General features: G+C 48.2%; 1 protein-coding gene across 2 annotated transcripts in view; it reads left to right on the top strand.

Moving 5' to 3' along the window:
• Positions 1 to 10,224, top strand: part of Pop2 (CCR4-NOT transcription complex subunit Pop2) — a 37,537-nt gene extending 27,313 nt beyond the window's left edge. For both annotated transcript variants that reach the window (XM_077702119.1, XM_077702121.1), the window contains exons 5-6: positions 6,307 to 6,384; positions 8,727 to 10,224. In XM_077702119.1, the coding sequence (XP_077558245.1) occupies positions 6,307 to 6,384; positions 8,727 to 8,915 (267 nt within the window). In that variant the 3' untranslated portion in view covers positions 8,916 to 10,224. The remainder of the gene's footprint in view (positions 1 to 6,306; positions 6,385 to 8,726) is intronic.
• The last annotated feature ends 6,631 nt before the right edge of the window (positions 10,225 to 16,855 follow it).

Here is a 16,855-nt window from a genome sequence, read left to right as displayed (position 1 = left end):
AGAATCAGTTTAAATTTTCCCGCTCCGGCGACATTGAGATTTTTGGCGGCGTTTTTTGCGAGCTGAGGTACGCGTGTTTTTGACGAAGGGGGCGTGGCTGCTGCACTTGAGAAAAAAGGAGGCAGGTCGTGGTTAGGCTGCATTACCATAATATTTTTTTTGTCTAAAGGCTCCTGGCAAGTCAAATACCAAATAATGGGGTCAGCTTTGTAATCCGACAGCGTTGAGAGGTGATAATTACTTGAAAATGGCCCCAGCTATTCACTAATGATCTTTGGTTCGGACAAAGGACAGCTTTATTCTCCCAAAGCTTATTTCTGATGGTCCCCCGCATGTCTAGCAAGTGTGCCTGACATTTTCAACCAGTTTCCAGCAGTTTCGGTTTCGTTTTCGCATTGCGAAATTCATATTTGGCGCTACTACGCAGTTACCCAACTACAAGCTCATTTGCAATGGCGCCTCCGTTGCCCGCTACTGCTCCTCAAAATATCTACGCCTTGCTTCTGCGATAAGAGCTTCCGCTGAAAGTCAAACGATAACACCAAGTCGTCGGGTATCAGTTCAGACGAGGAGAACGCTTCCAATTGGCCTTGAACACCGCCAGCTGTTCACCGGCCAGTTTCGGTTTCATACGAGGGTATTTCCGGAAGTCTAGTGTCGCTTCTTAGTAGTACTGTTTATTCTGACAAAGTCTCCAACAGCCTTGTATTTGTTTCTTTTAGAAATTGTTAGGTGGCGCTGCAATGTAGTAGGCTCGTAGTGCTGAACTCGCTTCACAGCCCGACGGCGGCTTGGTGAAAGCTTGCTGGGCATGATTCTAGCGCATTGTACCTTATTCCTGCAAGCAGGGTTACCATAGTGAGTCAGAACATGATAATAAAACGCAAATGAAAGTTCTGACTGATGAGCGATCATCAGAACGTCAACAAGCATCCATCAGAGTTTGGTTCTCAACTCCAAGCGGATTTTTTCACATCGCTTGCTTGCCTTCAATATTGTGCCGGTCATAATCATTGACAAGGTGTTTTTACATCACGTGGAGGCTAATTTGGGCCTTTAATAATGTCAAACCACCAGATTTCTTCTAGAGAACTATCCAAAATAGCAAAACTTGAAATAGAGGTTGGGCTTCACCACATGGCATGGGCACCACGTGGGCTAACATTTTCTTTTATATCTGACAAATTGTACTGCGCAACTCAATTTTTTTTCTAGGACGGGTTTTTGAAATGTCTACCTACAAAATGTATATTCTAAATTTTTTCTACTACACGTGGTTTATTATACACAACTTACTTTTTTATTTTTTCTATGACGCGCGGACAAAAATTTCGAATTCGCTAATTTTTTTCGGAATCATTATTTAGGAAAACATTAATAAAACTGGTGTCATTGGAAAGCGCGTGAAATATTCTGCATTGTATGTCACTGCAATGTGTGCCTAACCAATATGTATAGCACAAAAAAATGTTTTGTTAGACCCTTCAAAATTGGTCAATTTCCCGCGGTAACGAAAGAGTTAAGGGGTACATGGGGATCAGATGGCAAAGTGACATTTTTTTTTTTTTTAAGTCACATTTTCGGATTGCACGTTCTATATTCTATACATTTTCAAAGTTCCCCGTCGAAAACAATCACGAAGTTGCAACGAAAAATATTTGTCGCCTGAGGTGACAAAATGTTTTTGCAGAATGACGCAAACACTGCTGTTTTCACACCACTGAACAATGCCACCGGGTGCCGCCATCTTGGTTGCGCCAGATCGGCCGAGTCTTAAACTTCTGCTTTCTGGTTGCTGCTTTCATTGTCGCGCATTCACAAACACACAAACGGCATAAAAAGAGACAGAAACGAAGCAACCAATAGATTCTAACACGCAATTGGCTATCCGGCGATTGGACGACACCCAATCGGCTCTCGTGATTGGGTGTTGCCATGGCAACAGCAAGATGGCCACCAGGCTGTTCAGCTGATGCGCAGTTCGCATGCAGTCCATTTCGATAATGTTCAGTTCCCGTTAAGTGGTTTCATACGTTGCGGTTCTGTTCAGTGACGTTATCACGACGATGATGCTTGAGATCAGGTGCCAGATTACGGGAAGTGCGCGGCTCGAAAGACTCATCGAACACGTGCCTGCGGCGTCGCCGTGGTTTGTCCTTGAGTGGGAAACTCGGTGCGTGCGTCTACAATCGGGGTTCGTGGAGTGAACTTTTGGGCATAAAACGCAGAGTTTTTGCTGTTTCACAGCGAGCTTGCGAGCTTTGGAAATGGAACTGTCACGTTGCAGCCGCTGCAATGCCGCGCCGTGTTCGGGCTGTGCCCGATGGTGGGACTGGTTGGTATTGCACGCAAGTAATAATTGATGCACGCGAAACAAAGTTTAATTTCAAACGAGAGGTAGCTTTGCGTAGCAACGTTGCCTGAGTTACGATCATGAATTTTGAGGGGAGGGCTGATGGGGTGCAACTATCCGTCACCTCGCATTGAGCAACTTTTGCCGGGCCTCTACACTCGGTCGTACAACGCAGTCTGGGATTACAAAATATTACTTCCGGCATTTGAATCAATAAAAAATACATGTTAAGGTTGCAGCGATTTGCAGTATCTTGATGGCACATTACGTTGTTTATTTGGGCAGTGGAGTAACAATGACTGTTTCACCTGAACTAGAAGAGCGTGGTATGCTAATAAAAATTAATGTTGCAATTGGGTAAAGAAGCACTTTCAAATAGCTCGCTTTATGCTTGTGATGTGCTGATATAACCTTTTGACACTGAACAGCCCCATGTACAAGCTGTAGCTTTAGCAAGGTTATGCTGAAAATCTATTGGCATGTTCATATTGTAACAATGTAACGGTATTAAATACCATGCCTTACTCTTCATTTTGGAGACAGCTATGTATTAGGCACACATTAAGTGAAACATGGGTACCCTAGTAAACTTCTTGGTACAAAAGGGGTGAAACTGGTGCTGCCGCCATTCACATGAAAACCTCCAATGAGCCAGGAAAGCATCCCAGATGCACCAAATCAGAGGTCAAAGATCTGTGAGGTTGTCCCCAAGCAAGCACAGACGGCAAGGACTATGCTGCTGGTGCAGCTTGAAAATCGTGAAGTCATTGGAAACTTTAAGCTGGGACATGGCTCTTATTAAAACAGTTTCTTTTAATTTTGAAGTAAACTCCATGAAACTTGTCAGTCTTGCTGCTCTTTTCCCACTGATTTCAAATATGGCATAATTTTTTTAGTAAGTGAATTAGTTACCAAGATAAATAGATAGCAATTTCTGGAGGAACAATAGACAAAAGTGTTAGCCATAAAACTGTGATCGTTATATTTTCCAATACTATGAACCCTGGTGAGTGCAACAATAGGATCGTTTTTTGATGCACCGCTTGGAACTAATTTTACAGCTCATTAAACTGGTGTTTGAAATGTGGATTCAAAATGGTTCCTTTCCACTTCTGCCACCCAGGTTTCATGAGCTGGAGAATTAGTTCCAAGCGGTGCATCAAAAAAACGATCCTCTTAATTGCACTCGCCAAGGTTCATAGTATTGGAAATAAAGATTACAGTACTATGGCTAAAATTGTTTTGGCTATAGACCCTTTGCAAAAAGGCGGACAACACTGAGAATTCAGCGGTGGTAACACTGGTGGTGAACGCCATTAGAAAGGAAGCAGGTCGTAGCAACGCCGTTGCGGTTGCACGTTTTCGCCCACGGCTTCACGAGTCTGTTGCCCCACGACGCGTATGCAATTACGTGGACGGTAGCTACTCCATAGAAACTCTGTGCTCGCAGCCTTTTCGCTTCCTTTCTAATGGCGACACAGCGGGTGCACAGTGTTGCCAGAGTGGCTTGCTGCTTTTCCGCCATCGATTTGGCCAGTTTGCAAAGGGTCTATTGCTCCTCTAAAAGTGACTAATTATCTCTAATTATCCTGGTAAATAATTGACTTGCTCAAAAATGCCATATTTGAAATCAGTGGAAAAAAAGCAGCAAGACTGACAAGTTCCACAGAGTTTACTTAACAGTTAAGTTAAAGGAAGCCAACTGCACTCAAATTCCACCTCGACCAAATTAATTTTTAATGCGTAGTAAGTACCCCCAAATCAGCTGGGACGCAAGTGGTAGCCCCGTGAAACGCCTCGTTAATCAGTCAGGAGCGTTTTAAAAAAGCTCGGCCGCAGACCATGCTGCACCTGCCAGCGGATCGCGTAAACAGCCGATGGGGGCTTCTTCCTCTGGCCAGCCACGCAGCTGGAGAACCGGTCGAGCTCTGCTGCCCCGTGCGCGCGTAGAGCTTGCGCACCGACTTCCTCCCGAGCTGGTGACCAGCCGGTCGCTCTCAGGACGGCTGCTATGTCACTGCAATGGGCGCGCTCTCCTCGGTTTCGGTTTCAAAATCGCCGATTTTTGCCGGCCGCTTGCGGCGTCCACGTGCGTATTTCAGCTGTTGTATTTTGCATGTTGCTTTCTTTTTAAACAGACTATACGAAAATGGGGTTTTCAAAAAGCCGCAATTCTGAGTGCAGTTGGCCTTCTCAAAAGCGTGTTTTACCAAGTCCTTCGTTGCTCGTGGAAAGGATAGCGTGGCAACCACTGAGCGGATTATGACCCTGTCTGTTTTATTTCAATCTTCTGCAGGGCAAGACAGTCTCAGTAAAAGACAGTACAAGGGAAATTATTCTCTGTCTTGCCCCGTAATGTTCTTTTGACTACAACTGAGAAGCATTGAGAACTTTATTGCATGTGTCAATACCTTGCTTGGCTTTCCACAAGTGGCATACCTGCCAACTCTTCCGAATTTTCCGTAAAATGTACGAATTTTGACGCGTCTTATGATTTTACGAATCCTGCCTGAAATTTTACGAATTTTCAAAAAAACTGGGACCATCTATTTAAACGACACTGGAACCTGTGCCGCCACGAGAAAGCAATACGTAGTCTTGTTACCACCATCTGCGAAGCTGCGATTTCTGTCGTCTTCTCGGGGTGGGCTACGCAGCGGGGTGAACTCGCTGCTACCTCGGCAAGCCTGCTTATAGCATCTTGTTCACGGGCTGGTTACGACTTCCGTGTTCGTGGCGCTCTTTGTATGACTGCCGCGTCCTGAGTGTGGTACGACTGCGGTAGTTGCTTCGCAGTGCAAAGGCGGGCTCGAAGCCGCGAAAGCACTACGTACCAAGTGTTCTCGAAATCGTAGATATCCGAATTTGCTGCCCTTCCCAATGAAGTTGCTGCTCATTACTCTTCAACACTGACTGTTTTCATGTATGGTTCTGAAAACATGAGAACGCGTGAAGAAAACGTGAATCATTGTAGACTTAAAAATTAAAGTGTGCTGCCCACCACTTCTCCCAGTCAGCAGATATTACGAATTTCTATGTGACCAGGTTGGCAGGTATGACAAGTGGGCAACATGTAAACCTCTGTAACACGAGAACTACCGAAGGTGTCATGAACTTTTACGTTTTACCAATTGGAGTGTTTTCCAATGTGTCTGCCAAATTTCACCACTCTATGCCAAAAAACAAAAAGTTCACTCTGATCCCTACGTGTCCCCTTAACTGTAAAACAATTGGAACATCAACAAGCGCCTAGCACAACAAGCACCTAGCACCGAGGTTCAGTTTTTGGTTCAGGTTGAGAGGTTCAGGTTCACTTCACTTGCTTGCCTTGAATCTTATGCTGGCCGTAATCATCGGGAAGGTGTTTTTATATTACGTGGGTACTAATTGGTGTCTTTAATAATGTCAGACCACCAGATTTCTTCCGGAGTACCATCCAAAATTGCGAAATTTCATATTGCTTCACCACACGTGCTAGCATTTTCTTTGATGTCTGACAAATTGTTCCAAGCGAATGGATTTCCTTTTCTAAAACGAGTTTTTGGAATGTTTACTTGTGTTCTAAATCTTTTCTACTAGTTGTGGTTTGTTATACACAACTTCCTTTTTTTTTTGTTCTTTGATGCCTGGACAAAAATTTTGAAATTAACTTTTTCCACAATCATTATATAAATAAATAACATTATTAAAACTGGTGTCTTTGGAAAAGGCGTTGAATCATCCACTTTGTTGTCACTGCAATATGTGCCTAACCAATATGTTTATCACAGAAAAAATGTTTTCTTAGACCCCTAAAAATCGGTCAATTTCCCACGGCAACGGAAGAGTTAAGCGGATCTTTTTGCCATTGTGTCTGTGGAAAACCGCACAAATGTAGCCATGTTGTTCAATGGCTCGACAGGGTTGGTCTTGCGGGAGTGCACTGTGCTGATGCCGCCTTTGCCTCCCTGCAGCTGGAGCGCATTGGGCCCCAGCACCAGGCGGGCAGTGACAGCCTGCTCACGGGTGCGGCCTTCTTCAAGATGCGAGAAGTAAGTCTAGCCCCCCGGATGCTGGCTACTAGAATCCAAGACCGCCTGTGCCTGTGGCGCCACTTGCTGGCCGAGCTGGGGCCTGGCCAGGGCCTGCCCCTGTTGTACGACGCGCACTGAGCCCCGTCTCTTTTCTTTCTTCCGAAATTGCCGCTGATTGGTGGGACAGTAGTCCGGTGGCACTGAAGGCTCTCCCGAGAAGTTGGTTAATAAAATGCCGAGTGCGAAAAAAAAGGGAGAAATGTTGCTCGTTTTTTTTCCTGCAGCATGGAGAATGCATGCCTGTCACTTCAACTGTTGGCAACCGGTCCAGTAATAGCTCGCACAGTTGCTGATCCATTGTGACGAACTCTTTTCTTTTTTTTTTTTAAAGCAAATGCCCAAAGGCACTTGTTAATTTGAATCCTCTAAGCCCTGCTTGGGTGCATGCTGAAAAGATATTCCCAAAGCTAACTGCAGTTTGGCCACAGGACAGGATTAAGCTACAATTGGAAAGCAGCTGTTAGTTTCATTTGCACGCTGGTGGGAATGGTGACCAAAAATTGCGGTAGTGTGTCACCCAGGTTTAAATTCTGCAACTGTGGGTTCTGTTTGGGCACACAAAGCCAAGGTTTTCATACCGCCACAGCAGGAGTGAAATCACGAATATGTCTTTGGATAGTGGCTCTAAACCGCAAATGTGTTCAGGGCTGGCAAATTCTTTGCCACATATACAGGGAAAGGGGAGGGGCCTGAGAAAAACACTCAGTTCACGTTCTTGCAACTGTCGTGAGTGATGTCTCCTGTCTCAGCCAACCGAATGCCTTGTAACATGCCTGTTACATCAGTAGCATACCACTGCCAAAGCCATTTGATTTGAGCGCTTCCTTGTGGTAAAACACAGGTGTGTGTGCTGCTAGAGCCCTGGCACCAGCATACATAGTGGTGCGAAAGGGTTGCAGAGTGGACCAACTTTTGCTGTTGTAGCCTCGGCTGTTGGTGTAGGAAGAGCTGCGGTTGTGATGTATGTGGTAGGTTATTTCTGGCGTGCTCGGTGTAATTTAGTGGAGAAAACTCGGCACGGGAGAAAGTGGAATCGGAACCTGTAAAGTTGATAAAACGATATTGCACATAAACAGCATTGCAACCCTGTACCACAATTGAATGGGTTATCACATTTCAGTCAGTCAATTACAGTCTGCTAGAAACTTTGTTTTATTGTCACTTTTTTAAAACAATGACCAGGTTTGCATATGTGCAATACGCCTTGCCTTGCAACGAAGAACTCCTTGCTATGCTGGCAGCTCTGACCTGGATAAAAATGCAGGGTTAGTGTAGTCTTTATGGTGCACTGGGAGCTCGGAAATGGCAGTTCATTGAAAATGTGGCACCTGCTCGCACAAACAGTGCACTTTTTTTTTTCCCTCACAAGAAATGGCGATCACACAAAATGTCAGCCAGAGTTGCAATAGGCGACTGTTTTTTCGGAGCCAGACTCGCTGGATATCCTGAACTTTCCCGAGGAACCGTCAGTTGTCCCATAGGAGTAATGGACGTGGATTTTTGGGGCTGCTTTTTTATTGGGATGGTTCCCCTCCGGGTCGGCTGCTGTATATGTTGGGGCTGTTAATGCAGGGTACCCCTCATGCAGCTAAAGGAAACGGTGCAGATGCAGTTAGTGCCAGTGACAAACATGTTTGAAAACAAGCAAAGTTCTGCTGCACATCTAAGGCTGGGCCGGAATGTCTGTACGCTTCTCCAAATTGCAGGCTATATTTTGGTCGGGCATTTCTGTAGAGCTGATAGACTGTCCCCTTGAGATTTCACTTCTTGTCCAAATCTCCTTACGCACGCCAAGTGGTGCTCCTGTCAAAGCAGGCTGCATCTAAAATATTTCTCGCATACGCATTGCATGACGGGCATAAAAATTCGCTGTTTTGAGTGTTAATTCTGCAAGGTAATGTTACATAACTCAATTGCGTATGCCTTTACAGGTTGCAATGTCATCAGCCCTGATAACTCAACCTGAAGGGGTCCAGTACTGAACATTTTGGACTGCACACAGCCCCTCCACATTTCCCCTGTCCCCTTGCAGTGCTCTGTTGCGAGATCTGCTGAGGCCTGGCAAAACGAGAGCGTGTGCAGCGGTTTTCTTGGTGTGGGTGGAAAGCAGATGTACGAACACTGCGGCCCCCCTGGCAGTCTAGGCTAATTTGTTGCCCGACACTACGGCGTGCCTCTCAGCCCAGGCGTAGCTCCAGCATGTAGAAGCGATGGAATGTGGCTGGGCCGTGCAGTAGTGCAAACACTAGCAGCAGGCTGGCACGAGCGGGGAGGTAACCGCGCTGTGCCCGTGTGTGCAGATGTTCTTTGAGGACAACATCGACGACGCCAAGTACTGCGGCCACCTGTACGGCCTGGGCACCTCGTACGTGATGAACGGCAACTCGTACCACGACGAGGCCACTCCCAACAACGTGGCGCTGGCCCTGCCCGCGGCGGCCCCCGCCACCGCCCAGTCGACACCCACTTCGACCAACTCGACCTCTTGACGGCTGCTGCCCCCTCCACCACTGGCTGCTGCTCCTCGCACTGCCACGCTCGCTCCTCCCCCCCCGGCCAGGGGGGCCTGATCAGTGTGGTGCATGGTTGCCCTCCCTCGCTGCTGCTGCTGCCCGTGTGTCTTGGTCCTTTCCTTTTTCCTTTTCCTCCCCCCCCCCCCCCCCCCCCCCCTTTGAAGTCCAAACTCCTTCAGTGTTTCCTGTATTTGCAGAAAAATCTTTTTTTTTTAAGAAATATAAACACAGAAACATCGGGAATGGTATTTGCCGAGAAGGCTTGTTGCAAAGCTGCAAAGGATTAGGTTGTTTTGTTTGGGTCTTTCTAATTTGCAATAAATGGTAGGGTCTCAGACCTTTAACTTTAGCACCGAATATGAGGTATTTGACAGGTTTTTTTTTTTTTTTTCCAGGGTAGTTTGAAGTGCTGCAAAAGAAAACCACAGTGCAGGAATCGCAAGAGTGATGCCAAAATGATGGGCAGGTAACCCGTTGCCACCTTGTAGGGAAAATATTTTTTGCAGAGGAAAAAAAATGCATGGCAGCAAGCTGTCTCGCCAGACCACTTTGACATGCATCCTTAAACTTTCGCATTGCAGTGAAACACGGCCCAGTCAACACATTGAATACAAAAGTACTGTCATTATGCTCTTAGAAGTAAATTAACGAGCCAGGAGTAAAGGCACTTTAAAAGTTGAGTGGGGGAGCAGGTATGTGCAGGCCGCCTTGACGCATTTTCTTTTAGTTGTACGTGTACCTGACCGGTTTCAGCCAGCAAACATCTTTTAGTGTTCCTGCAATGTTGGCTCTTGCTGTTATAATGAGTGAACCATAGCCCTGCTAATCGGTAGGTAGGGCAATGTGAGGAAAATTTTATGTACGTGACTTTCGGCAAGTGTGCCTGTGCATGCCTGCACTGCTCGGGGTCTGCATTGCTACTCTATTTGACTGTGTGGCAGCTCATGGGGTACTGTGCGCTAGGCTGAAGATGGCGTGCTGCAGGGCAGTCTGCTGCCACCACTGCTTTTCGTCGGACGCTGCTCGGATCTGGCTGGCCCAGAGTTTTGTGCCTCCTGCCATCTTTCCAATTTTTATGTGCCTTTCTCCCAGAGCTGTTTTGGCTGGCATCTTTGTTCTGTTCTTTGTTGGCCTCTGGTAATTTATAAAACTCCCAAGAGCAGCATGCGAGAGCTGATCGGGCACGAGTGTTATTTATAACAAGGGCCCCAAGAGGATGCGAGTTCACAGAGAGGCGGTTGTTTTTAGTGATGTGCATGTTGTAAATAAACACTTGAGCATTGAAGCCATTTGTTGTTTCTTGCCAATATGGACTTGCAACAGGCCCTGTGATGTGGTTAGCAGGCAAACTATGTCCGCAAAAACTATTTAGCAGTCAGTTGCCCAGAAGTGCTGAAATAGCCTTGCTGAAAAAAATCGTCTCAGTGCTACTGATGGTGCCAAGATCCCCATCAGCTGAGATGTCGCCCGCCCACCCACATTTACGATCGCATTAGCTGCGACACGTGGCCACAAGTGTAAGCTTAGGCTGCAACTACGTGCCACTCAGACGCTCCCATTGGGTATGTGATGACACGTTATGTCTGTTGGTGTGTGAAACGGTGCTTAAGCGAAGACTGTTAAAGAAGACGTGCGCACTATCAACTGAGCAATTCTTATTGCTTCCAGTAATCTAAAGGGAAAAATGCAAGCGCATCTGTTAAGCCGTCCTCCCTCCAATCACATGTTCAGGTACCCAAGTTCCTTGTGCTAGGCTACCGAAGGGGTGCTCAAGCAACCTAGACATGCGATTGGAGTGAGGATGGCGCATATTTCCGGAGGCAGTAAATACTGCTCAGCTGATAGTCGGTGCTCATGTCTGTCTTCGTTCAAGAGCTGTTTCAGTTTTATGATGGAACCAACTAGGCCAAACGGATTTAATGCTCTCAAGTTTGACCTTGTGAACCAGTGCCCACAGCTTCACATGCAATGAGTTTTATTGCATGGCGCATTAGGCTTTCCGTGTGCAAAGGCTGAGCGTAGGCCTGACAGTGAACCCACTCGGGTGGGTTGGTTAGTGACGACACCTGCCCCGGCACGCCAACCTGGGATTCCCACATGCCCGCCCAAGGGGGTTGGCCAACGACGGTGGCAGGTGTCGTTCGAAGCTTCCAGCCATTCACCAGTTCCCGTCCAGCTGTGATGCAAGGTGCCCACCCAAAAGGATCAGCCAGTGACGATGGCAGCCGCTACTGTGCCAACATAAGGCCAATGGATGGCCGGTAAGGCCTGTATGAATTCTCTCCGAGACTATTTTTGTCGCTCTGCCTTGCCATATGCAGAAGGATGTTCCGGGCACTGCTGCCTATTCGACGGTTGCCCAGACATGACCCAACCGACAGACAGTGTGGCTTGGCTTTGCCAGTGCCCCTGCACAATAGTCTTCAATTGCAGTGGCTGGCAAGAGCTTGTGCCCAGATTACTTCGACTGCTTTCTCTGAAAATTTGCATCGATTTCCTGATGGGCTCGACAAGTGTCGCACGGCAATGGAGGGGCAGTAACGGCTGCTTGAATGTGTCGCTCCTCTGATCTGGATTTGTGACATCTTAAGATAGTGAAGGTAGCCCTGCAGAGAAGCATTGAAGCGACAGCGGGCCGTTGAACAAAGCTTGCAGGACGTGCTGAAACATTGTTAGCTGCAGCGTAAGCTAAATTAATTGTTTACTTTGCATTTATACAAAACTTCCGAAAAATTAAAAAGGGATATTCCCACTTCAGCTCTCACCACGGGGCCAAAACACCTTGGTTTCGGTCTGTATAGAAGTCTGGGTCACTCCAGACAAAATGACCATCCTGGTTTCCCCTACCCTGCACTCCTCCAAAAGGCACCACTTATGCTGTGGAGCACCTCTCCTGCAGGCACAACCGGCACAATGCCATTGCAATTTACAGACGCCACTCTCGGTGCATTCCATCTCTGGCTTTGGCCTGGTGCAAACAGTCGACCAAAGAAGCCACGCGCTTCGTTCGCACACAGGACCATGCAACCCCAGCACAGGTGGAACTTTTGCACACCCGGACAGCTCTACGAGACGCCGCCGGGCTTTCTGTCGTACAGTGTAGTCCACTTACAACAATATCCAACATAGCCAATAATTGTTTTGCATGCAAGCAAGGTTCTAATTTGCAGAAAAGATACCATAGTCGGAGGGGCTTTGTGAGGGAAACGCATTTTTTGAGCCAGTGAAGTGGGAGTGGTTCCCTGTTCCAGAAAGCCATGTGATGAGCGGGCAGCCCTCGCTCTGGAGGCCAAAATTGTCTGGACATCCAGATCGCTGCAGGTCACCAGGTTCTCCCATAGCTCAGGGGGCTTCACGTGAAGCACATAACCGTGCAACAATCGCCCCTTCGGTGAGGCACTCGGATATTTCCAAAACATCGGCCCTGACGTCCCTTCCGTGGGAAAAGCAGGCAGTTGAAGAGGCAGTGCGCACTTGACACAGCAGGCGGACGCACGAGCGCAGGGACGATGCCAAAGCAGCGGCACCGGGAGGGAGGTTTGCAAGGAAAACTGCTCCCTCCTTCTCTAGCTGCCCTGTAAGCGGCGCAGTAGACTTGTTTTCGGAGGGGCGGAAGGGATCCGACGCGCATCGCAGCTCCTGGCACTCGCATTTTCGGTGCACGCTGTGGTCAGATTCAATCGTTATATCCCATATTGCGGCAATGAAGGAATGTAATAAGTGGGTCGTTTTACCATAGAATGCATACGAAAGTGGACGGTGCCATAGTTTATTATTGTTATAAGTGGACTCGGCTGTATATACAGACTCATTTGAAGCCCCACAAGGCATTGAGGACTCCAAAACGGAAGATGTCGCGGCTCGACGCACCCGCCAGATTTGACGAAGCTAGGATTACCTGGACGCCGAGACACAGACAGGCCCAGGGAGAGGTAATGGAAGTCGAACACTCTTGCCACCTCACAATTTCGATTTTCACATGCCGCAACTTTGCGGCCACCCCAATGTGGACTTGCCGCCAGGTGCCCACTTCAAAATGGCACGAGTACAACACATCCTCTGGTTCCTTTACCGTGAGGGACTGAAGCGAATCACTCCTTCCCTTATCTTTAAGGACTTGCCCCTTGGCTGACCCAAAGGAATATAAATCGAAAAAGTACCCGTTACCATGGCAACTACCCTGATAATAATCAAGAAGGCTTGCCGGTGCAAAGAAGGGCGTTAACAGCACTGCATATGCACATTTTGTCACGCCATGTGTGGAGCTAACATGCAACACTTTATTCTGCACTGCTCCACTTTTGATCCCTGTTGATACAACCACAGGGTTTTTCAACATCATGATATTGAAGCTGCGCATAAGGACATACTTGAACAGCCTATAGACCTTATGCAAAAACTGGCGCCCTCTTGCGGGAACAACATGCGCTTCTGCCATGTTGGGGGATTCCCGTATCTCCGGATACCACTGTACATGATAGCCCGGGGTCAGCGACGCGCACGTCGGCATTTATCGTTATCCAAGATGCCCAAATACTGCCGTGTAACTTGCAGTGCACAAAGATGATACGAGGACGACCACAGAAATAGCGTACACATTTTTTTTTTATTTCTCAACAGAAGCATGACTCGAGCCCTGCGTGAAGTCGCTTGCAGGTGTCGACTTCCCTTTGCGCAGTAATATTATAGCTAGACCACATGCATAGTCACGAAACAAATAATATGTGCAGGACTAAAAAGGTCGTAAAGTTCTAGCCCTGTATTTGCCGCCGAGCACTCCTGCCTGCTGGTAGTTAAGGTGCACTGCATCGGTCAGCTCGTACTTTATCGTGTGGAATGAGTTTTGAGCCTGCCGTTGGCAGGAGGCGACGACACTACGTCAACTACAGACCCGAGCGGTGTGGACACCGGTGGTTGGAAAAACAGTGTGCCATGAGGTGTACGCGAGTGATGTGTGCGGCAAGGGCCGGGCGACCATGGCGCACATACTGTGGAACTGCAAAGTGAGTGAAGGGACTACGGACGCGCTGCCACCGAGCCTGGAAAAGACGGTGGCGAGGGTTGACTACGACGCCCAGTGCGAGGCCGTCCAGCAGACGTTGGTGGCCCTCGAGCGACAGAGGCCGAAAGCGCAGCCCTGTGAAGGGGCGGTGCGAGTAGGCAGCTGAAGCCTTGCCTAGGCAGCTGGTGCCTTGCGCACCCGCGTTTTCTTTTTATTCTGGACGGTCGGTAGGCTTTTATGGAAGTACGACGCATTCTTTTGTTTGCCAAACGTTACAGGAAATAAGGAATCCACGAGAGTTGCAACCATGGAGGAAAGAAAAGTTTAGGAGGGAGTGTCACGTGACAATCGTGAAGCCTAGTCATAAAAAAATAAAAAGGACAAACTCATGGGACCTGCCCCCCTCACGTGACAGGCAAGCGGTACTTCCATGGAGGAAAGAAAAGGTTGGTAGTTCTTTGCGCCTCATGCGGCCGCTCGCCCGCGCTGCGTGCGTCGGTTTGTTCTGTTGCCGGGCTGTCGGGTATTCGGGTTTCGGCGACGAGTCCCCGTCTGGGCGTTGCGCGCAGTGCTGCCTGCAACCCGGAACGCGCAGCGGGCTTATCGTGCTCGGACGGAGTGGTCGGACGGGATAGACGGAAAACGTCGAAGTTCACGCCGCAGTCGAAGTGTTGTGTTCCGCCGCCGTGCAAAAGTGGAGATGACAGAGTACGACATACGCTCCTCACATTTTATTTCACAAAACACACCGCACTTTCTTGGTTCTGGTCATTTGATCTTTTCACCTCCCAGGCGTAATTTAGCGTTTGTTACCCAATCGCACGGATTGAGCAGTCCTCGACAACCAGCCCGCGTACTGCCTGCGACGCGATGCGGAAAATGACCCACCCTTTCCGCACCCAACCTAAGTGCTTCTGCAATTTTTGTTTTCTAATGCACTGAAGGAGACAGCAACGCAACACAGACGTCGTCACAACAATTGTGGCACGCGCAACGTGCCACCATGCCGGAGCACCGATAAGGCGAACGTATGCGCATGCGAGCGAAACCAAAGCTTTTCGCACCACCTCTCAGCTGATGGGACACTCGTTACAGCGCTGTGATGTAAAGGGAAGGTGGCACAATAACTCCCAGCAGAATTCCAAACGCACACCTGGCAAACACCACGCACCCGTAGGCCGCTCCATGCTTGTGAATGTTTACAGCGGCGCGTTCGAGCAAAGCCGGTCGTGGTTCCAGCGGGAAGCGTCAAATTCGGCTCGCAGTTCATGAAGGTGCTTCCTGAGCATGGGATCTACATCTCGTGTCGCTTTGAACAACAGTAGTACTTTCACGATACGAGGGCGGGAGCTCAACGCTGGCGAAAAATCTCGTACGGCGCATTCGGCAATGCCACTCGCCTCCACCGGCAGCCAGCCGGAGCCACTAAATGCTACTGCGGGCCTGAGAGTGGTGCATCTTCCATGATGCCTGGCGCAGGAGGAGCCCGAAGAGAGGAGAAAGCGGCTTCAGAGGAGGTTGGCTTGCCAGAGCGGGGCCGCCTGACGTCATGCTCCCTCCTAACTTTTTTCTTCCTCCATGGTTGCAACCTTCACATAGCGCCATGAGTAGCGCAAGTAACGTACGTAGTAATTCCGTGTATCAATCATTTACCGCTCGTCGCCTCCTGTTCGACCGTAGCCTATTTTTCCCAAGATCGAATTTTTCGAGCAAAATTTTCTAAGCGGTAGTGTGCACCCAGATTTGTTGTACACGGCGTGAGCAAAGGGCGCTCAGCGGTCACCACGAGGCACGCGCTCACGAGCGCTCGGCATTTTTTCGCTCTTCAAGGTTTTCGCATTTTTTTTTTTGCTAAAGCCTTTCGTGTGCTGGGGACGCTCGGCGGTCGCCGCGAGGCATGCGCTCACCGGCGCTCGGCAATTTATTGGCAATTTAATTATTCATTGGCAATTTATTGGTAATTTATTGGCAATGTTTAATGCGTTACACACCACACACGTTACACGCTACACATTACGGCCAGCTACAACAGCTCCACTGTAAAAAATGCCAAGTATGCAATTTATTTTGTTTAGTGTTTTTTTCTTCTTTTTTTTGCAGGTTTCCTTTGCGTCCCAGAGAATCCTTTGCATATAGCTATATCGCGAGTGCCCCCCATCCCCATTTCAACCTCAGGACAGCCCGCAAGTTTTGAAGCGTTTCAGGAATGACCTCCTGAGAAACCTGCAGGATGTGAACCAACACGGATGTACTTTCAATGTTTGCGTTCTCAAAGCCAAAAAAAGAAAAAAGGTGTAGAAACGCGACAGCCTCCAACAGCTTCCCTGCCGGTGCCTCCCCGACTGTTTTTTCGATGCATAATGCGTATTTACAAAGTCGCCCGCAAATGTGGGCAACAGAGAAAGGTCCACAGATCACTCGTCGCTCATTTTGCTGCGCTTAAATCTGAATATAAAAGGATCGCCAAGCCGAGAAAGCCCCTCACACGCTCCGTGCCAAGCAATCCCGCGACCGCCATCCAGTCTTGGGCAGTAACTAGTTACTAGTAACGTGTTACCGGTAACTAGTTACTTTTTTTTTCAGTAACTTGTAACTGTAACTAGTTACTTTTAAGTTACAGGAACTTGTAACTACAACACTGTTACTTTTTGTGGAGTAACTGTAACGAGAAATATCGTTAGTTACTTTATTTCTATAAAAAAAAATATCCAACAGCAACACTCATTAACGACCGATGTACAGTTTGCGCGTTTCACTTTTTCGGCCTTTCTTCCGCAGCAGTCTACTAAGGGTTCAAAGTTTCTAAGTCTAAGCTGCAGTATTTTCCTCAGCAGCACGACATCGCTCTTACCCAGGCCATAAATAACGCTGCGACACGCACCTAAGCGCACGATTTCCGCCACATCTGGAAATC

The sequence above is a fragment of the Haemaphysalis longicornis genome, unplaced genomic scaffold (genome assembly GCF_048455015.1).
Source record: "Haemaphysalis longicornis isolate Haplotype H1 unplaced genomic scaffold, Haemaphysalis longicornis Haplotype H1 scaffold_3, whole genome shotgun sequence".
Taxonomy (NCBI): Eukaryota; Metazoa; Arthropoda; class Arachnida; order Ixodida; family Ixodidae; genus Haemaphysalis; species Haemaphysalis longicornis.
This window is presented reverse-complemented; position numbering and strand designations above follow the sequence as displayed.